The sequence below is a fragment of the Lissotriton helveticus genome, chromosome 4_1 (genome assembly GCF_964261635.1).
Source record: "Lissotriton helveticus chromosome 4_1, aLisHel1.1, whole genome shotgun sequence".
NCBI classification, from domain to species: Eukaryota; Metazoa; Chordata; class Amphibia; order Caudata; family Salamandridae; genus Lissotriton; species Lissotriton helveticus.
In genome coordinates, this window is record NC_136063.1 from 1,069,945,776 (window position 1) to 1,069,967,779 (window position 22,004).

A 22,004-nucleotide genomic window follows, 5' to 3' on the forward strand; every position below is an offset into this window, starting at 1 on the left:
ATTGGAAGCGCGTTCGCGTCGAAACAACATACGCATCGCGGGCCTTCCCGAGACGACCAACACGGGACGCATGGAACCATATATCGAACAACTATGCAAAGAAATCTTTGGTGAGAGTTCTATGTCCCCTGTGTTCATCGTCGAAAGGGCGCACAGGTCGTTAGCGCCGAAACCACCGACTGGTGCAGCTCCTAGGCCCATAATCGCCCAGGACCTAAACTACAGAGACAGGGATACCATCTTACGACTAGCGAGGGAAAAAGGCACCATCACCCATCAAGGCAATAAATTCGACTTCTTCCCAGATCACACCTATGCAGGACAACAGGCAAGAAAGGAATTCAACACTGCCAAGGCCAAGCTGCGGGAATTGCAGATACCATATGCCATGCTATATCCAGCGCGGCTTAAAGTCACAAGGGAGGAGAAACCGATTTTCCTGACAACCCCCAAGGCAGCCATGGACTTCATTAAAAAGGTGGCGTCCAAGAGTAAAAAGGTGAACCACAGAGAGAACTCACCGGAATCGGAGTAAGGTAAGGTGTTGAACTGCTACCCTAGATGATGTGATGTATATTATATCAGTCGCTAGTGGCCTTACGACATCACCCCCCCAGGCCAGACTCAGCTAGCCTACAGGCCACTACGCATTCAGACACTGCGAAAGCATGGACAATATGATGCAGGCTGAAACCTGTGGGTCACGTCACCACACGGCGCAGAACTAAATGCCCAGTTCATGTCACCAGACTCACGTTTGTACTAATATGAGACAACGGCTGAAATGACTAGATACAACATGTATGAGGCGGTAGCATGGACATAGACTGGGAAACTCTACATATGTTCACTGTTGGGGACTATGTCATCAGCATAATACAGACAACACCTTATCCATGTGTTGATGGACACTTTGCAACATTTTCAACCTAAATTCTACATTTCTAGATTATGATCTGACCCCATCCTTTTAGTAGGATGGTGTAAGTGTACCCCCGGCGGACCTCCTCATGGGAGATCCCCAAAAAGTTATGGTTACTGGAAAAGTTACTCAGGGGATATGGCTTCGGCAAATTGGGGTTGCTGATGTGGGTGGGTGTGGGACCAGTTGGGGTTTAGTTAAACCGACAATGCCAGTATGTTTGAGACGCATCGCTGATTCCCGAAGTAAGTTAAAAAAGTGTGACATCAATACTCCGAAATGTCTGGTGACGAATTGTGCACTTCATGACTTTAAGCTGAAACGTATATGGTTATGTATTACTTCACTGTTGCAGAATGGCTAGAAATAATGAGCTGAACCTGTTGACATGGGACGTACGGGGAATTGTTAATCCGAAAAAAACTAGACAAATATTTGCGAGTCTGGATAGACACCACATAGACGTTGCATTACTGCAAGAAACACACATAGCTCCAACTATGTACAGAAAGATTAGGTCCAGGTGGGCAGAATCATGCCACTCATCCTCATACTCATCCTACTCAAGGGGAGTTATGAGGCTGATCAGAAAGGGGGTTAACTACAGAATTGACAGGTCCATTTCGGACCCCAATGGTAGATATGTAATCGTGTCTGGGCTATTACGTGGTCAACCCATCACACTAGTGAATGTTTACGGACCCAATGTGGACTCCCCCGACTTTTATCAGGAGCTATGGAATAGAATGGTGGAATTCACGAACACGACCATCATCTGGGGTGGGGATCTAAATGTCGCACTGAATGACACCCTAGACCGTTCAGGGACCACCATAGAACCACACAAACAAGCTAGAGGCAAGATACACGACATGATGAACACTTTCCCATTGCATGATATCTGGAGAGCCAGGAATCCAGATATGACTGCTGCCACCCATATTAATGCAATGTATGGTAGCTGGTCAAGAATAGACTACTGGTTGGGGTCTGATAGGGCACTGCTATGGACAGCCAACATTTCTATACTCCCCAGGACCGTATCGGATCATAATCCGATCAGGTTACAGGTTCGGATTCCACACTACACACCCCCGCCGTTCAGCTGGCGCTTTAATGACAAAGCACTTCTAGACCCCCTATATGCGGACAAAATAGCGACAGCTGTCACAGAATTCTTCCAATTCAATGTGGCATCGGTCGAAGATCCGGGCATACTTTGGGAAGCTTTTAAAGTGACACTGAGAGGGGTTTGTATCAGCACCAAAGTGGGGATACTGCGAGACATTAGAGACCAAATAAAGAAATGTGAAGCAACAATAAGAACGCTTGAAATGGAATATGATAGGACGCAGGATGTTAATGTGCTTGGGGAATTGAGGAGGGCATTCACTGAACACCAAACATATGCAACTGATGAACTGAAATATATTACTAAACGACCTTTGGCCAAACAATATGGTGAGGGAGGAAGACCTGGCAGGATACTTGCTTCGAAAATTTGTGAAGGGAAACCCCCTCAATCCATCACGAAGATTAGAGACACTGCAGGCACCCCTCTGAAACAACCCGAAGACATACTACAAAGCTTTGTAGATAGTTACAGCACACTGTACACGTCCAAATTAACACCACCCCAGGCAGAATTATTGGACTACTTAAATGATACAGCCATTGCCTGGCTATCGGACAGACAACGTGAATACCTAGCAATGCCGATCACAATAGAAGAGGTGACAGACATCATTCGCTCTTTACCTAATGGCAAAGCACCAGGCCCAGATGGGTTTACCTGCGAATTTTATAAAACATACGCAGACGCCTTAGCACCACACCTAGTTGCAATGTATGAAAATGCATTTGACCAGACCACACTTCCACCATCACTGCGAGAAGCGGTACTAATAACACTACTAAAACCCAACAAAGATCCTGACTGCTGTGACTCCTACCGGCCCCTATCGCTCCTGAACGTAGACTCGAAGATACTGGCCAAATTATTGGCAGTCAGGCTACAGCCCTTGATGACGAATTTGATATTGCCAGACCAAGCCGGGTTCATACCCACCAGAGCGACCTCACACAACACGAGAACATTGTTCGCGCTGTCCCACTACTTACCACCTCACACCAAAGCGGTGGCGGTCATGCTTGATGCTGCCAAAGCATTCGATTCAATTGAATGGCCGTACCTACTTACAATACTCCAACGCATGGGGTTTCCACCACGGTTTATAACGTGGGTACAGCTCCTGTATACCGACCCTGTAGCCAGGGTCCGGGTAAACGGTTATATTTCAAACCCTTTCCGCATTGGCCGAGGCACGAGACAGGGTTGTCCTCTGTCCCCATTATTATTCGCACTCGCGCTGGAACCACTAGCATGCATCATCAGACAATCATATAATCACTCAGCTCTGCATTTCCCGGGTCGCCCACTGCACATTTCTATGTATGCGGATGACATGCTGTTATACATCAGAGATCCAGAACAAAATATGAACCCGATTCTACGTGAATATATCAAATTTGGAAGACACTCTGGGTTGCAGATTAACTGGGACAAATCAGTAATAATCCCCCTAACGGACACCACGGTACGACACACCATAGATTTCCCATTAGATTGGCAAACGGATCCGGTCCGATACTTAGGGATTTGGTACAGCAGAAACCCTGAGGAAGTTATCCGCACAAACTATGGCAGAGTACTAGATAAACTGAAAGGGCAGGTAGACCGGTGGATACAGCTGCCTCTATCACTAGCTGACCGTATTGCCATAGTCAAGATGAATGTCCTCCCCAAGCTCCTATACTTGTTCAACAACATACCAATCACACCCCCGAAGGCGGTGTTCAAAAATATAACCTCGATGGTTCTAAGACTCATCTGGGCGGGCAGACAGGCGCGCGTAGATTTGCGTACTTTGACTTTGCCCTATGAGAGGGGTGGCTTCTGTGTTCCTGACTTTTACTTGTACTACCTCTGTGCCCAGGCACAGTATATCACATACTGGTATCACACAGTTCCTTATCTAACGCACACAGCGGTGGAGGAAGGGGACGCCTTTCCGACACCCCTTACCGCGGTGCTCACGCATACACGCCCACCGTTACACGCGGCGGATATTAACACAGTGGACACAACAGTGGCCGCTTGGAACTCCATTGGCCGCCTGACGCACAAAACACCTCTCTATGCACCCGCGATGCCGTTGCACCACCACCCCCGAATCTCTGTCACTATTGAACAAGTAGGTATGGGTCTTCTTAAACAAGCAGGTATTGACAAGTTTGGAGATCTCTATCATGATGGCGTTTTCAGGAATATAGATGAATTATCTTACATTAGCAATCAAACTTCCATGTTCCGATTCACGTATTATAGGTTGCAAAAAGCAATCCGTGATCTATTCCTGAACTACCCGACTGAACCCCCCTGCTTGGACGCACTGCAGTGCATCATCACCTCTTCAAATTCAACACACCTAGTTTCCCGGCTATACAAACAGATCCAAAGCGAGATCCCATTCACATCCAATAAAGCATGGGCGCGCTGGAATGAGTCCCTATCTGACCAACTAACTGAAAAAGAATGGTACACCACGTGCACACTGATCAAGCTGCTCACTTCTAATGGCAATTTACGCATTCTGCACCTAAAGTACCTCCATCAATCATACCACACCCCATCACGTCTACACAGGTTTGGGCTGCGGGAGGATGCCAAATGTAAAAGGTGTGGGGAACAGGACGCAAACTTCATTCACCTGGCCTGGTCATGCCCGAAAATACTAGATTATTGGGGGCAAGTGATTACAATTCTTCGGAAAATGGTGGGAATAGAGATTGACTGCACTATAAAACTGTGTCTGCTGGGCCTGCTGCAGGGGGTCAAAGCGGGGAAGCGTAAATACTGTGCAATTTCCCTGTTGTTAGCCAAAAGGCAAATATCGCAATGTTGGGGCGGCACAAGAGTACCGAACACGAAACAGTGGCTAAAAGACCTAGCGCACTGCAAGACTCAATTGCTGACTTGTGAAGAAGAACTACCAGCAAGGTCTAGACCGAAAGACTATTGGTCTTATTTAACGAACTATTTGCAAAATATGGAATACTCGGAATCTCCGTAAATCCTAATGCTATTCACACAACTTAACTCAGGTTTAACATATGACAATTTGTGCACTAATTCAATACTACCGGGTATACTGTACGGACTATAGTAATGTCTAATTGTTATCATGCATGTGGGGAGGACGGATGCGGGAATGTACTGGTATTTGTTGTATTACCATTTCGGATGGTTGTACTTACTTGTTTTGAAAATCAATAAACAGATTTTTTTTTAAAAACTAGTAGCAGTATAATTTGAACTGGGGGGTGCAACCTACACTTGGCAAAAGTCTATGTTGGTCGTCATGATCGCCCCTTGAAAACGGCAGAGGCAGTGGTGTTGCACACCGTGAGAGCAAATTGCTAAAATGTTAGTTTGACTACAGGAGGGTGTGAGGAAAAAGGCCGACAGCGGGAACCCAACCTACCTCTTTCCATCGAAGTTGCCGATCTCGTCAACAAAAGGGGCACGGACAGCCAAGAGTTAATTTTCATGACTCCCTCCGCCCTGAAGGAAACAACAGTGGCCGACAGAAGCACGAACGAATCGGAAGGGCAGAAAAGACCGGAAGAGGCGGGACAACTGACGCGAGAGGAGGGCGCGCAAGAGAGAAACAACCCGGAAGACACCAAGACTCACGGGGATTGGAGGAAGGATCAGGAAGAGTTGCGAGAGAGCAAGAAGAACGGGGACGGCGTGCATGGCGAAGAAGACAGGGAGGACGTGGACCGCTGGTGCGAGGACTGGTGGACACCCCCGGAGGATGCTGGAAGGCCGCCGCAAATCTGGAGGGTTGCAGCAGACGCAGTGAGTGGAACAACCAGGGGAGTGGTGGGTAAGGGAGGGCACGTATATCCCTAAATACACCCTGTGCACCCTTCATTTTGTTCTGGTGAGAGTAATCATTGTTTCATTTGCTTTGTCCTTAACACGGCCCGTAGTCCTAATTCGAGAGTGGGGTAGTCGGTCGAGTTGTCTGAACAGCAATTCACTATAGGCAAAGAGGATTGTGTCAAAATCTTACTTTATGTAGGCTGAAAGGTAACAGGACGCATTTTCTTTTGGTATCATGGCAAAAGGCCTGATTCAGAAAAGAGTGCAGAGTTCCTAAGTTGGGAGCAAAGTCCCCTTAGTAGATAACTCCGTCTAATCCTCCAAATTCCAAATAGGAGCAAAGTTTTTTTTTTCACTTATCCATTTTTTTTTTAATCATGCACTTGAGTGTGGTGACGGCAATCTGCCTGTAATCAGGACCGATCACTGACTGCTCTTTCTTTCTCTTGGAGACACTCCGGGAAGGCACACCAGACCCAAAGATTAGAAGAAGACAGGCCGAAGACCGGATCTCATCCTGTACCAGCCATCCTGTACCAGCCACTTAACCAGCTCAACTCTCTCCATCTGACATCACATAATCATTTTCATAATAAAATTCAACCATTCAACCACCAATCCGGCCTCCGAGTTTCTATTTCCTCCCATACCTCTGACAAGTGGTGTCAGAAGTGGGATCCGCGGAAATGGAGGCCGCACTTCAGAAGATGGCGGACAACCAAGAGAAGTTGGGACGCATAATGGAAACGTTTTTGGCGGTAGCCGCAGAAGACAGAGAGAAGCTTCACCAAACCCTGATTAGTCATAGCCAGAAGCAGAAGACCTCTATTGGAAAACTGGCAGATACTCTCAGTCAGCAGAGGGGACACACCACCCTTCTGTCTGTGGTGTTGCAAAAATATGTAGCAGGAGAAGATCCAGAGTTCTTCTTTTCCAACTTTGAAAGAATGGCCAGGGCCGCGAGCTGGCCCCCAGAGAAATGGGGTCATTATTTAGGACCACTCCTTTCAGGAGACATGCAGGCTGCCTATCAGGCCGCCAATCCCCTGGGATTAACACCATATGAGGAGGTGAAGAAAAATATTCTGGAAAGACTCGGCATAGATGAGGAAACATATCGGATCAAGTTAAGGCAAATCAAGGAAGGACCCAGGAAATGCCCAGAGCACTGTCGTACCGAGTGAAAGACATGGCAGACAGATGGCTCAAGCCAGGGGGATCCAGTAAGGAAGAAATTATGGATAGGATTTATTTAGAACAATATTTGATGTCACTACATCCACCCATTCAGAAATGGGTGCGACAACATACCCAACTGAACATGGAAAGAGCAGTTGGATTGGCCAGTGCCTTTAGTAGGTCCATGGAATTGCAAAAAGGTAGAGAAGACATACATACAAAACCAACAGGTCACACTATCACCAAGAACCAGCGACTTCCTGTGACAAAAAAACTCGAGACGGATACTATGATGCCTGGTCCTGTCCCTGTTCCTTTTCGACCCACAACCCCCACTGGACCCCAATGCTTTAATTGTGGAGGGTTTGGACATATAGCTAGGGTATGCCCACAAAGAGAAGAGCCAATGGAAATCGGATTAACCCGTTCCTATTACTGCAATTGAGAAGGCCAGCCTCTACCCTACCATAAAACGGTGAGAGTAAATGGAGAGAACCGTTCTGCTTTGATTGATACAGGGTGCCTGCATAGTGTCCTGAGGCCTCAAGCCATACCTGGGGGTTATCCCCAACCCACAGGCCTAGTCAACATCCAATGTGTACATAGTGATAGTAAACAATACCCCGCCACTGAGGTACAGGTGCAATATGAACCAGCAATAGAACCTATCCCTTTGCGTGTGGGACTCATTCCTAAACTTCCTGAATCCTTCCTACTAGGAAGAGATTTTCCATATATATCATCTCCTAAGAGATGAGACTGAGTAATGGAGAAAGACAGCCCCATTCTCCAAAGAACAAGACGAGGGGTAGCTCCAGGGAAAGCCAGGAAAAGCAGTAAACAAAAGAAAAGAGAAAAAAACAGGTAGACTCAAATTGCATTGACACAGCCCCAAGAAGAAGTTATGTGGCAATATGATCCCGGGTTTTCAATAGCGCAAAGAGAAGATCCAACCTTGAGGAAAGCTTGGAATAATGCCAAAACAGAGGAAGATCCCGATCAAGTAGGTCCCCACTTCATTATAAAAAAAGACTTACTGTACAGGAAGGGAGGGAGGGACCACAACCTCAGTTGCTAGTACCCCAGACTTACAGGAAAAGAAGTCCTTTTTTTGGCTCACAGCCATCTGTTAGGGGGTCATTTTGGTGGGGAAAAAACCGAGAGAGATGTACTAGATAAGTTCTACTGGCCGGGAATATATCAGCAAATCCGCCGGTATTGCAAAGAATGTCCGGTTTGCCAAAAGAACAGTAGAAGCTTTCCTCCCAAAGCCCTCCTTTGCCCGTTACCCATAATTGAAGAACCCCTTTCACGAGTGGGTATGGACATTATTGGTCCCCTTCTTCCCTCTCGTAGCGGCTGCAGATATGTGTTAGTCCTGGTAGATTATGCCACATGTTTTCCTGAGGCGTGGCATTAAGACAACCCAATGCCACACAAATAGCCAAAGCTATGATTTTTATCTTTTCCAGAGTAGGGTTTCCACGAGAAATCATAATGGATCAGGGAACTCCATTTGTGTATAACTTGATGAGACAAGTTTGCCAACAGTTGAATATTAAACAAGTAAGAACATCAGCCTACCATCCACAAACAGATGGGCTAGTGGAAAGATATAATGCCACACTTAAAACCACCCTGAAAAAACTCCTTGATCTTGAGACCAGAAAATGGGAGGATATGTTGCCCTTGGCTCTTTTTTGCCATCCGCTGTAAACAGCAGAAAAGTACAGGTTATTCGCCCTTTAAGTTATTGTATGGAAGGCCTCCTCTAACCCTTTTAGATATGGTAAAGGAGGAGTGGGAGGAAGAACATCGGGGCAGACCTTTACCTGACTATATTCTGAGTCTCAAGACCCACCTCCAAGAAATACGCAGTATTGTTAAAAACCATCTAGAACAGGCCCAATGTTCCCAAAAAGCCCAATATGATAAGACCACTAAGACCCGTAGTTTTGTCATAGGAGATTATGTCTTGTTGATGTTGTCTAGCTCCGACTACAAGATGTTAGGACAGTGGCAAGGTCCTTTCAGGATAATGGAAAAAGTGACCCAGTCACTTACCGACTGGAGTTAGATCCAAAAAACCTACTCATTCCCAAATCTGTCATGTTAACCTCTTAAAAAAGTGGGAGGGACCTATCCCAGCCCTACTGGGACTCACAGAGCCAAATACACCGTTATATCATCAAAGCATAGACACAGAGCTCTCCGTTCCAAAAAGGCAGGAGTTATACAACTGTCTAAACCCCTTTCAGGAAATATTATCCCCTAGGCCAGGGAAAACAGAAGTTAGAGAACATGAGATTTATACACTCCCTGGAAAAAAGTAAAGCTGATGCCTTATAGAATCACAGAGGCTAAGAGAGAAGCTGTAAGAAAAGAAATAGACCAAATGCTTCAGATGGGAATAATAGAACCATCCTCCAGCGAATGCAATTCCCCTATTGTTTTAGTGCCAAAGCCTGATGGTTCCATCAGGTGTTGCATAGACTTCAGGGAGGTGAATAAAATCTCACAATTCGACTCATACCCTTTGCCGAGAGTTGATGAGATGATTGAACGCATTGAAAAGGCCCGCTACATCAGCACTCTCGATCTCTGCAAAGGTTATTGGCAGATTCCTTTACACAAAGAGGATAGAGAGAAAACCGCTTTCTCCACTCCCGAAGGACTGTTTCATTTTACTGTCCTTCCCTTTGGACTACATGGGACCTCGGCCACGTTTCGAAGAGTAATGAACACTGTGTTAAAGCCATGTTCTACATATGCTGCGGCCTATATTGACGACATCATTATACACAGCGACACGCGGGAACAACATCTCCACCATGTTAAGACAGTAGTCCAAATTCTTGGGAGAGAGAGGGTTCACCATAAATCCTTCCAAAAGCAAACTAGCAGCCAAATCGGTTAAATACCTTGGGTATTTATCAGGGGAAGGTTTGATAAAACCACAAGAAGAGAAGGTCTGTCAATATCACGCACTTGCCGCGAATTTAAAAAAAATATACGTGCCTGGAAACACACTCTGCAGGAGCTGAAAATGTCAAGTTTGTCAATATCACATGCTTGCCTCCAACTAAAAAAAAAATTTATACGTACCTGAGAACACACTTGACAGATGCTGAAACGTTTCAAGTGTGTCAATATCACGCGCTTGCCTCAAACAAAAAAAAAGCAAGGTACATTAAAAAAAGAGATCCCAAAAAACAAGAGACCCCAAAAAATGCCCTAATACTAGTAAAGGGGCCAATAATGTGTACAACAGGAAAAAAGGAGGGACTTGGAACACGATTAGCCAATAGCAAGTACTACATTTTGAAAAGACACACTCAATAACAAATAGAAACAAGCATTTGCAATGCAATAGGTCTCGCATTTATACAAGTTTGAGCTATTGACATTGCAAATGACAATGCCTTTTATTTATGTTTTAAAAACGAAAACAAAAATAAAAGGCATTGTCATTTGCAATGTCAATAGCTCAAACTCGCGTAAATGTGAGACCTATTGCATTGCAAATGCTTGTTGCTAGGATGTCTCCCCCATTCCAAATTGCGCACTAGTAGTGCCTTCCTGTGGAATGCAAAGTGAAGAGGTACGCTGAGACGTGTGGTTCTGTTGTTGAACCTTCTTTCTAGCACCAGACTAGTAACCTAGGCGACGGGCCTGAGAGTGGGGTCAGGAGTGGCTGGGAGCATGGCAGACCATGGAAAGTGGAGCAGAGGCGAAAGCATGGGGAGGAGATGCGGGCTTTTTGTTTACAGAATCCTCAGTATTAGTCAAATATTCCCCAAGTGAAGACATTGTGTGATCCTGGCTGGACCTGGGTTGCCACTTCTGCAGAAGCTGGGTAACTGGGAAGGGCTAAATGCAGGGCTTTTAAGTGGGATAAAAGAACTGGGGTCTCTCAAAGGGGTGTGGCCAATGTGATTAAGGGCGTTGCTTAAAAATACTAATGCTGCGTACCACTGGTATTTTGCTGCTCCTGTCATTGCATCTAGAATCCAGATATATAATGTAACAAGTCAGGGAGGGCTATTGGCTTTGTCAATCGTTGTTAGTTGCATAAGATAAATAAGCAACAACTATGGCTTTGTTGTATATAATATTGAAAATGCTTTATTTCGGAAATAATGAGATTGTGAAAGAACTATAACGAGTCTCTTTGACCTTACATCAAAGGCAGTGAAGGGTGGTTCTGCTGCAGAGCTAAGATATATCTATTCTACCGAGGGTGGGGGCAAAAATGGAGAGCCCAATAGAACCCGTCTGAGTAGCTACTTTTTAGAAGCACCGGCAGGACCCTGCCCACTTAAAGCCCTGGCTAAATGCAAATGTCAAACGACCAATAAATAAATGCACACAAAGAAAGTTCTAATTTCTCAAATACCAGGTGAAAAAGGTGCTTGTTGGCAGGTAAACTTTGCTCTTGTTGAATTAGTTGGTGGCCGAAAAGAGTGCAGGTCAAACATGAAGGAATACCTGGTCCATCCCACTGCACTGATGCAGTAGGGTGGCTTGGGGCATTATAAAATACATTCCGAATGGTGGGGTTTGGGTGACATTGTTGCAGCATTGATTATATAATATGAGACTCACAATCAAGTTACTTGTATGGGATACTTTTGAGGTAAACGGCATGAGTCCATTTGTAATGTGCAGCGTTGCAAGGCAACAAGTGGTGGCAAAAAGCACTAAATAAAAAAAGTCTTATTGTACTAATACGGTGCACGTTGAGACTTACATATCTACTCTGGACCCAGGAGCCTTGACCAGCATTTTCACTTGGCTACATTGAGTGATCCTGGGCAAATCTCTTCTTCAATTGTGGTTCACTTGCTTTATCTGCCCACACAGAGAGTGCTCAGAGACAGTATTAAGCGCTTTATTACACAAAACGTATATATTCGCAGTCAGGAGGGATTACTCAATCGCAGTCCCTGGGGGAGGAGGGACTAGCCCTTCCCAGGCAGAGCTCAGATTTTGTCATTGCATTCCATGGCTCTGGGCCCACATGTGCTTCCCATTAGCCAGAGATTGGGACGGGAACAAGTTCACGAGGCATCACAATGAAAACCTCGACAATGCCTGTTATTAAGCAAGCAAATATTATTGCAGAGCGTACGAGTGACACATCTGCAGGCCTCAGATGGCTTCTTAGATCGCATGCCTGCAGCGGGCGCAAGCTCACCCCAGGCATAACTGACGGTGGCCCGGCATTCTGTTTTAAGAGAAAGCTTGTTGCTATGTCGTGTGCCCAGGAAATATGCTAAATGACAACTGGGCAAAACCAAAAGACCCTCTGTGTGGAGGAGGCCTGGGAGCACTGGGCGGAGTTTGAGTCTAACTTTTTTTTCCCAATGTTTTCAATTACAATAAAAACAAGTGCGTGCTTCAGATTGCTGATTGTTTTAATCCCACATAGAAATTGAGATTACATGAAGAGCAGCTCTGCAGACAGAGGCCCCTGCGGATGCTTTGGCAGTGATGGTGACATCTTAGGTCAACTGAGCGCTTGATGGTAAGAAGTTTACAAGCTTTTCCTGCTCAATGCGCTTTATCAGAATTTAGTCCGTAGGGTGTATCGGCAGTCTTCCTGATAAATAAGAGGTGGATTTGCTTTATGCTAACGATGCTCTTGGGGTAGCTATTTATCCAGGATCACACTATGGTCTGGGTAAACTGGCTTGGAATTCTTGTTTTTCTAGTACTATGGGTAGCATTGTCACTGGAGCACATCGTCTTAGTGCAGGTAATGCACAGGCTGTGAGGCATTGTGTAAATGTAAATGTAAATGTAAATGTGGGTGTACTTGTAAAGCGCACTACGACTCCAAGGAGTATCTTGGTGCTGAAGACCGCTGGGGAACCCGTCCTGGTTTTCCCTGTGAGATGGTCCCTTTCTGGGTGTCTCCAAGGTGAAACCAGGCATCCCCAGCGTCTGAGGCGAGAATTATCGAGTCCATTTTTGACCCTGGTCCACGACCCTGCCGCGTCGGGAATTGAACCCTGTTCCCGGGCCGTTCTCTGCTTACGGGTCTGCCGCCTCTAACCAGTGAGCCACACCACTCCACTCCATTGTGTGTGCCACAAGTCAACGTGCTAGTGTTAAAACGTGATAAACAAGCGCTGAAAGACAAGCGCAGCCCCACGGCCGCAAATCTTAAAGTACTCGTGCATGCAGAGCATTTGCCTTGGGGGAGCGTACAGCGACAGGCACGGTAATTGCAAACAGATTATGCCGCTTCTCGGTCCCGCAAGACAAGCGCTTTGCATGCACGAGTACTCATTGGAAACAGTGCAAATCATGCACAAGTTTCCAAGAAAGTACAGAGCGATTCCAAGCGGTCCCTCCTAAGCAGCGCTTGCGCGCTGCATATGCGAGACCTAAAAAGGAGGCGGTGACTCACATAGTAAAGCATATACTGAATGTCTCAATGAGACAGCACATGCACTGCCTTGGCGGGACCTAAAAATGTTCTGGTGAAAAACCAAAAAGAAGGTATTTTGCTTGAAATTGAACATATGTTTTTCCATTGTACTATTTGTTCTGCACATCCTAATGATCGCACACTTATACGATTTATGCTTATTTTTGAAGTTTTTCCTTTCACTGATAACAGACCTTAATTCCTCACTATGCATTCTTGTACATTTTAATTATTTCTGCAGAATGTGCTTTTGTGCCTTATGCATCACATACTGTTTCATCTTTGTAGATTGCGGGGAGCCACATCGTGAAATGAGAATGAACCCCAAATCTATAACAGCACCTCAAATGTTTGGTCGACTTGATGTTGCAACTAATGACTGGACAGATGGGATATTCTCCACACTATGGAGAAAAACACTGAGGACAAAGAGAGGTGCGTCCTTTTTATCTTCATTGAGATCGAATGTAATACAAGGAGGCAAGAAACAACTTGTAAAAATGTCAATACCATTATCTAGTGCTAATTACTGTATTTTTCTATTTGATCACATTTTTATTAGTGTAATAGGTTACGATGAAATCTTAGTCCTGTTGCCAAAGTATTCTGAAAATGTTCTTCAGAAAGCCTCATTTTGGACCTCCAACCACTATTGTGCAGTGCATTACACATGTTTTTTTCATTTATTTTAATTTAGTTCTTTTTTACATGCCAGATTGCTTAAACCATCCTAAAATGTTACTCACTAAGAAGCGCCGTAAATCATTTTCAATCAATCACATTCTGTGCCCCCCGCTTGTGACTTATGTTATTGGATTTTATATAGCACCTTTATGTAACAAAGTGGCTCTATATATATTGGACCAAAGTAAGGTACAGTGTGTGTATAGAGTCCCCAGTCTTAAGAGGTATGGCAGAGGCTAAAGTTATATATAACCTTACTCTCTAAAGTGGTAGCTTGGTTGAGCAGTAAGGCAGTATCAGAGGAGAGTGTAAAGCATTTGTTGTACACACTCAGTCAGAAAATGGTCTCACACACTCAAGAACTGAACTCTAGGCCAATAGTTTTATATCAAAAGATATAGTTGTTTTATTTTAGAACCAACAGGTATCAACATATACTTTTCTCAATGTGAGTGACTTTAGGTAATTACTTTGGGAGCAGGCAATAGACCTTGTAATTACAATAGCTACAGTGGTTGCAATAGGCAACACAATTTCAAACACAATTTAACATTGAGCTCAATGGGTTTTGCTAGATAATTGCAGTTGATTACTTTATGGATTACTTTCCTACCCCCAGGACTGGATCCTAGATTCAGCCCCGGGACATGTACTATAAATAGTTAAGTAAAAGCGTTTTGGTTACAGTAGTCCTTTTTAAAGAATTTAAATGTATTTTCAAAGTTGACACTTCGAAACTTTTCAGTGAAAACCAAGCAATGTTATCCTATGGAAGGAAATTCAAGTCACAGGTAAAGTCTACCTAAGACAGGTAAGGAATTATGTTTTGGTAGTTGGTACGATTTTTAAAGATTATTTGTAGTTTGCAAAAATCGACACTTAGAAGAAATCTCACAGAAAAAACAGTCAATGGTTTCCTACAGAAGAAAATTCAGGTTACTGGTAAGTACAGTTACGATTACTTTTGTGGTTTAGTGCTGGGCTAAAAGGTACAGTACTGGCTTCTCGATAAACAACAACCTAGGCAATCATAATTGGAGTTCGCAATAAGCATAAGATTGTTGGCTCTTGTTTTAAACATATCGTTTTAAAATGTAAGTATATAAATAATAGAACCCTATATAACTATGGAGAGATCCCCTTAAAAGAACCCTTATGTCCATAGTGTACTTTTACTAAAATAAACAAAGATAGAAAGATGGTATTGCAAGATTCTATCATCTACCACTGGTTTATTAAAGAAAACATCATCTGGACTATAGCTAAAATAGCAATAATCAACTAATCCTTGCACAAACGTACCAAATTCTCATATTCTCTTGTTTCGCCGTATTTTTAGTCTAATCTTGGAGAGACACAGGAAAATGAAGTAGAATGTCTTTGTTGAAATGGTTAAATGAAGCTACCAATTTATAAATGTGTTGTTTTTAATTGTGTTGATGTATTTTTTTGTTTTAGAATTGTGTGTAATTAATTCTATTTCTGTATCCTAACCTCTTTGCATTTATAGAACACATGTGGCTCCTCCAGAAGAAGGCGCTGGTCGCCGAAACGCGCGTCGAGAATTATTAAGCCATTTTCCTTGTTTTAATGATTTGTATGAGTTTATAATTATGTATTATATTGATTCATAAAATCTCTTTTATGTATTTTGTTTGATTGCTTTGTCATTAATTTTATGTATATGAAATTTTATGTTATTTTTTTAATATATATGTTAATAAATATCAGAATCTGAATTTACTGGTAGCTCTTTTTCCCTTAAAAATCTTATGTTTATTGCGAACTCCAATTATGATTGCCTAGGTTGTTGTTTATCGACTAGTTGTTTTTCCCTGACCTGGGAATCTCTAATTCATTGTAATCAGGGGGTCCTTGATAATTATACATCAGTACTGGCTTCTCTCCTGCTCACAGGTGAGTAATTTGGAATTCGTTATGCGGCTGATTTTAGATGAATATTTTATAGTTTCAAAATTCCACACTTAGAAGAAATATCAAGTGAAAACCAGTCAATGTTAACCTATGGAAGAAAAGTGAGATATCGGCTTTTAGGTAAGTACTCAACTGGTAGAGTTAAGGTTCTGGGCATAGACTCACTCAGGGGTTTCCCAGGGTTGGAAAGGTACAGTTGTTACACCCTCAGCCACACAGGGGCAGCCGGGTGCAGAGTGAGCATGCCCAATGCAATCCAATGGAGGGTAGGGGGGCCTTCGGTTAGTGGCTGCAAGCAAGCAGGCGACGCGGCTGTGGGAGCTGATCTCCTGGTCACCTACTCAGGGCAAATGGAGAAGTTGAGTAGAGTAGTAGTTGCACTTCCAGCGGCACTCATGCGGCTGGGTGCTTTTGAGCCGTCGGGCGCTCAATGTAATCCAATGGGAAAGTAAAAAAATGGACAAAGTCTGCAGACTAGGGGACGGAGATTCTTTAGGTACAACCAACACTTTGAGAGGTAAGTTGGGATCTTGGAGAAGAGGTAGGTACCCCAAAGGAAGGCACAGGGGACCGCAGGGCGCTGTGTGCATGGGTGTCTTTTGGCATCGGGAAATCTTACCCTCAGCTGGTCCCGGTTGGGGGGGTCCCTGGTTCTGAGGCTGCAGGCGTTGTCTGGTTTGTCGAGGAGGGTCTTTGGGCACTGGACTATGGGTCCCAGTCGCCAGGGGGGACGTCCTAGTGGTCTTGGATCACTCAGGCACAGGCCCGGCTTGGCGGGTGCAGAGTGGGCTGGATTCGCGGTTCCTTGCTGGCACCAGGGTATTGCTGTTTGAGCAGAGCCACTGCTCGTGGGAGTCCCAGACTCTTGGAAGGTTCAAGGCAGGCAGGTCCTCCGGGGTTTTCGAGGTTGCTGCCTGCAGGAGAAGCCAGAGTTTCGCAGGAGCAGGTTCAATGATCAACAGGCCTGTAGGGTTCTGGGGGTTCAGGGTACCCCTAAAATACTAAGTTTAGGGGCATTACTGGTAGGGTAAGGGCAGGAACCAATGGGTGCCTGTCCTGGGGTGAATACACCCCCTATCCTGCTCCTCTCCTGTGGGAGGGGGGCAGTAACCTAGTCCTGATTGGGCATGGCTCCCCATCTGCAAGATGGCGAGAGCCTGGGGATGTGCTTCACCTCACCTCCCCACCTGAGGGGTGGGGTTGGCAGAGACTGGCACACCCACATCCCTCCCTTGAAGTTTCCCACCGGTCTTTCCGCCAGAGTGGGGGTCAGAACCGGAGGGCACCAGTTGCTGAGTACAGCAAGTGGCCTGGAGAAGCTCACAAAGGTGGTATGTCTTTGGAGCTTCCCCCTGCCCATCCTGGGGGAGGAGACCTAGCACCTCGCCCAGGATGTGCATTGTTGCAGGCCCAGGAGAGCGGGGGGCTTTCCACCCAGGGGTCCAGCAACATGTCTGCTGTGTGGCAGCCTAGGCAGCCTCTCAGACAGGACGTGGATTGGAGGTTAGGTTTCAGGGGGCATCTCTAAGATGCCCTCTGTAGTGCATTTTACATTAAATCCCACACTGCCATCAGTTTGGGTTTAATGTGCTGAGAAGTTTGATACCAAACTTGTAAGTCTTCAGTGTAGCCATTATGGTACAGTGGAGTTCGTAATGACAACCTCCCAGCACCATATACTCTTAACGGCATCACTGCACTTACAGTACCCAGGAATGGCCCTGGGTACTGTAGGGGTGCAGGGCTCATACACCTGTGCCCACACCACTGGCATAGGGCACCCAGCCAGAGGGGTGACTGATGTATGCCAGGGCAGTGGGTTTGTGGACTTGGCACACAGGGATGTGTGCCATGTCGACTCTTTGTTTAGTTCTGCACCAGGACACCCAGCCTGCAAAGGCAGTGTGTGTGTGTGTATCAGGGTGCAGGGCCCCTAAGGGTGGCACAATAAGTGCTGCAGCCCTTAGGGGTCTTCTCTGGTCACAATGCCCAGGGTACCTAGGGTACCATTTTCCAGGAACTGACATGTGGACTGGACCTCTCGGCGGCGTTCGACACGGTTGATTATACCATCTTGGTCAACCGTGTCGAACAGGCTGGCCTTAGGGGACCTGCATTGAGTTGGATCCGTTCATTTATTACGGGTCGCACTCAATCTGTAAGACTGGGCCCTTTCACAGCTCCCACTACTTCCACCATGTGTGAAGTACCTCAGGGCTCATCCTTGTCACCTTTACTTTTTAATTTGTACCTGCGTCCGCTATTGTACTCCCTAAGAAAGGCAAAAGTCACCATCTTTAACTATGCGGACGATCTGCAACTCATCTTCCCTTTAAACACCAAGGACTCGGTGGAGGAATTCCAAAACACCATGTCACACATTCAGGTTTGGATGAGTTGTAAACATTTGAAACTCAACCCAGGCAAGACTGAATTGGTCCTGCCTGGACAGAGTATGGTAAGTTGGAACCCATGCTTCTGGCCATCTAGCATGGGGGCTCCACCTCTTAGATCGACCTCAGTTAAAAGTCTGGGTGTACTAATCAGCGAAGATCTTTCTTTGAAAAGACAGGTAGGTGCGGTAGTGTCTTCCAGCTTCTTTCAGTTAAAAAAAATAAGAAAAATTGCCTGCTTTCTTTCACAGGCTGCCCTTATCCAGGTCATAATTGCCTTGGTCCTGTCTCGACTGGACTTCTCCAATAGTCTCTATTTGGGGCTTCAAATTGGAGAGTTAAAACGTCTTCAGAGGGTCCAGAATCAGGCTGCTAGACTGATTCTGGGACTTTCAAACAGACAATCCATTAGACCTGGGTTGAAACACTTACATTGGCTGCCAGTTGCGCAGAGAGTTGCATTTAAAACAGGGTGCATCCTTTTTAAATCTTTACAAGACTCCGGCCCTAAATTTATAAAAGATCTGTTTCTCAGATATAACCCATCGCGAAACCTACGTTCCGCTCAAAAATCTTTATTGACTGTTCCATCCTATAAAAGGAAGCGCCTAGGTGGTTGCTGTTTTGACCATCTTGCAGCCACCTTTTGGAATTCCCTTCCTCTTCAACTGAAACTGAGCGGTAACCTTCTTAACTTTAGACACTCCCTTAAAACCTGGTTATTCTCGGAGGCTTACTGCTGAGTTTTTTTACTATCACCACTTTTAACTGTTGTGTTGTGTTCTCTCCTACAGCGCCATGAAGCCCCTGGGCGTATGAGCGCTTAATAAATATATATTAACATAACATAACATAACATATTAACATAACATAACATAACAGATGCCAATTGGGTTTTAGATTCAACTCCGTTTTTAGGGAAGGAACACAGGCCCTGGGCATCTGATTGGCAGGAGCCCAGGGCACACTCAGGCATAGCACATCAGCAATTCAGCAAAAAGTGGGGGCATACCTATGCAAGAAAGATGGCACTTTCTCACACTTTACACCACAGAACGGTTTCATGGTTTAGCTTAAATAATGACCTAAAAATGAGAGTCTTAAAATATTTCTTAAAGAGCTTGTGTGTCATGCAGGCGGAGGAACTCTTCTGCTCAGGCTGGCTTCACGAACCATAGGCGAAGTATATATGTTGAACTTTTTGTATCTTAAACATGAACCAGACTGCTGTGTACTAGGTTCAAAATTACTTTGGACCATATGTTTAAGTTTAAGTTTATTTGCATAGTTAATTAAATAAATTGCTTACAGTAAAACCAAATCAAATAGACAAGATAAAAAGATATAAAAGGTAAAATTATGAACATCTCAGTCCGGCTCTAAAGCCCTTAGCATTTTTAACATCTGTCAGTGCGTTTCTAGGTTTGTGCAAAAGATCCTGCGATTAAAAGTCTTATACAAAAAAAGGTTCTGTACAGTCGGTCTTAAAGTTATTGTATGTTCTTTAGAGGTAGCCCACAGTGGCTTTAGCATCATAGCACATCACCCAGAACCCAGATCTTAATCATAGTTTAATTTAAGGTGCGTTTACATGCAGCATGCTTTGTCCCAATGTGAATAGAGATGAATCCGAGAGGATGGTCTTTTTTGGAGCATGTTCCCAGAGATAGGTACAATGAGAAGGCTAAGCCTTGTTTGTCGTACACGGTCTTAAGCAGTTTTTGTTCGGCTATCGTTAGGAATGTTACTAGACGGCAATTTAGCTGGATATTTTCTGGATTTAGACAGGCTAACACAGCTTGCCTCTCTGGTGCGAATGCCTTTTTGATTGAATAGTTTTTTTAGGAAATTGCACTGTGCTTGAAGCATTTCTTTGCATAGGTAGATTAAATGTAATATGTCGCCTGATTTAGCGTTGCACAGACTGCAGGGGTTTTGTGATGCTTGCCTTTGCCATGGTGGAAGGTGCTGAGCACAAGGCAGAATTCCCAGTCTATGCCTCATAAATCTCATTTTTGTTGCCTTGTGGTACCCCTGATTGAAGTATGTTTGAGGACCAAATGCTTTATATGTGTTGAGGGTCATCCATGCATGAGCTCTGTTTGAAAAGGTTGTCTTGTCTTCCACCAATGAGATTTGTTTGATGGTCTTCCAGACCAGTTTTTTGAAGTTATGATAGCCAATTTGGGCATCCCATAGCCCCTTGAGTTTGGTACGTTCCAGGGCTATATGGAGATAGTCTCTGGCTCGGGAAATCTCCCTATGCTGTACATCATGCCACAGCAGATGGTTAAGCAAGTGAGTGGGGGAGCTTTTTGAACTTTGGACCATATGACATAGGGGCTGGGCAATCACAATGGGTGAGAAGCTGGGACTTCCAATAAAAGGCCATCAAAATGTTTTCCCCCTTGCCCTACAAAACCTTCTGACGTGGCTGCATACAGGCACGATTTCACGTTAAACAGATTTTAGTTTTGGGGGGAAGCGGAGGATGTAAATCCTGCACTAAAATCTGCCTATTGCGAACTATGCAGGCATGGTTTTACTGGGTCAAAACCTAAATTTTTCACAATTCCAGGATATTTTCCTCATTCAGAGTGGGTGATAATTGGGAGTACAAGGTCACATGGGGGTCGGAGGCAGTGGGGTTCAATGTCTGGTCAGGGCACAAGTGTATATGGTACGACAGGATAGAGCATTTTCTGCTTTCCTCTTGCAGATGTTTGGGTGGGTGGGGCTCTTTCTGCCCTGGGCACTAAGTCTCTGGTACAGAGCTTTTGCAGTGGCTGGGTGTGGGCTTGCACCAGGCTTTTATGTTCGTGTGGTGAGAGATCAGGATGAACTGTGCGATTACTTAAAATCATTACAGTGTATAAAAATGCAGTTTGGTTCAAATAAAATACAATAAAATACAGTAAAATACGCCCCCCCCCCTGCTCGACCTACACCGGTCAGGGACCATAGGTGCAGCTATGTGGTCTCGATACTGACTATGTTCACTGGTACTATACATTATTATTATTAAAAAGAATTAAAGTTTTTAGAGTCATCATGAGACCTCGCTTACTAGAGACTGGAAGGCGTGTAAAAGTTCGACATCCTCAGTTGCACTGTGGACTTTATCGGCCCCTGAGTCTGCCCCAGCTTTTCGGCAACTCCCTGTGTTATCTGTGGATTACCAACTTTAGGGCGGCGGGTCACAGGGCTCTTCGGGATGGTGTCCTTTTGTTGTGGTTTTCAGAGAAACACCAATCCAAGGCCTCTCTGCAAGTTCTGTGACCCAAGATACGTAGTGCCAGACGTAGCAATCGCTGTCGGTCACTGGCCAGCCAGCTTAGTGCAGCAACATAGCAAGTGTAGCCAGGATTCTCTGCGATAGTTGCAAAGTCGGCAGGCAGTGGCTCCATCCGAGCATGCCCAACGTGGGTTAAAGTCCGTTATCCTGAGGGCCAAGAGGCGCATAAACAGAATTTTTTGTCTTGCTTCGATTGTTAGTGAGTCTTG

At 45.0% G+C, this 22,004-nt stretch overlaps 1 protein-coding gene across 1 annotated transcript in view; it reads left to right on the forward strand.

Annotated features, from left to right (window-relative positions):
• DNAH5 (dynein axonemal heavy chain 5) overlaps positions 1–22,004 on the forward strand; it is a 5,174,212-nt gene that overhangs the window by 2,469,277 nt on the left and 2,682,931 nt on the right. The window contains exon 42 of the mRNA XM_078687662.1: positions 13,777–13,923. Within this exon, the coding sequence (XP_078543788.1) occupies positions 13,777–13,923 (147 nt within the window). The remainder of the gene's footprint in view (positions 1–13,776; positions 13,924–22,004) is intronic.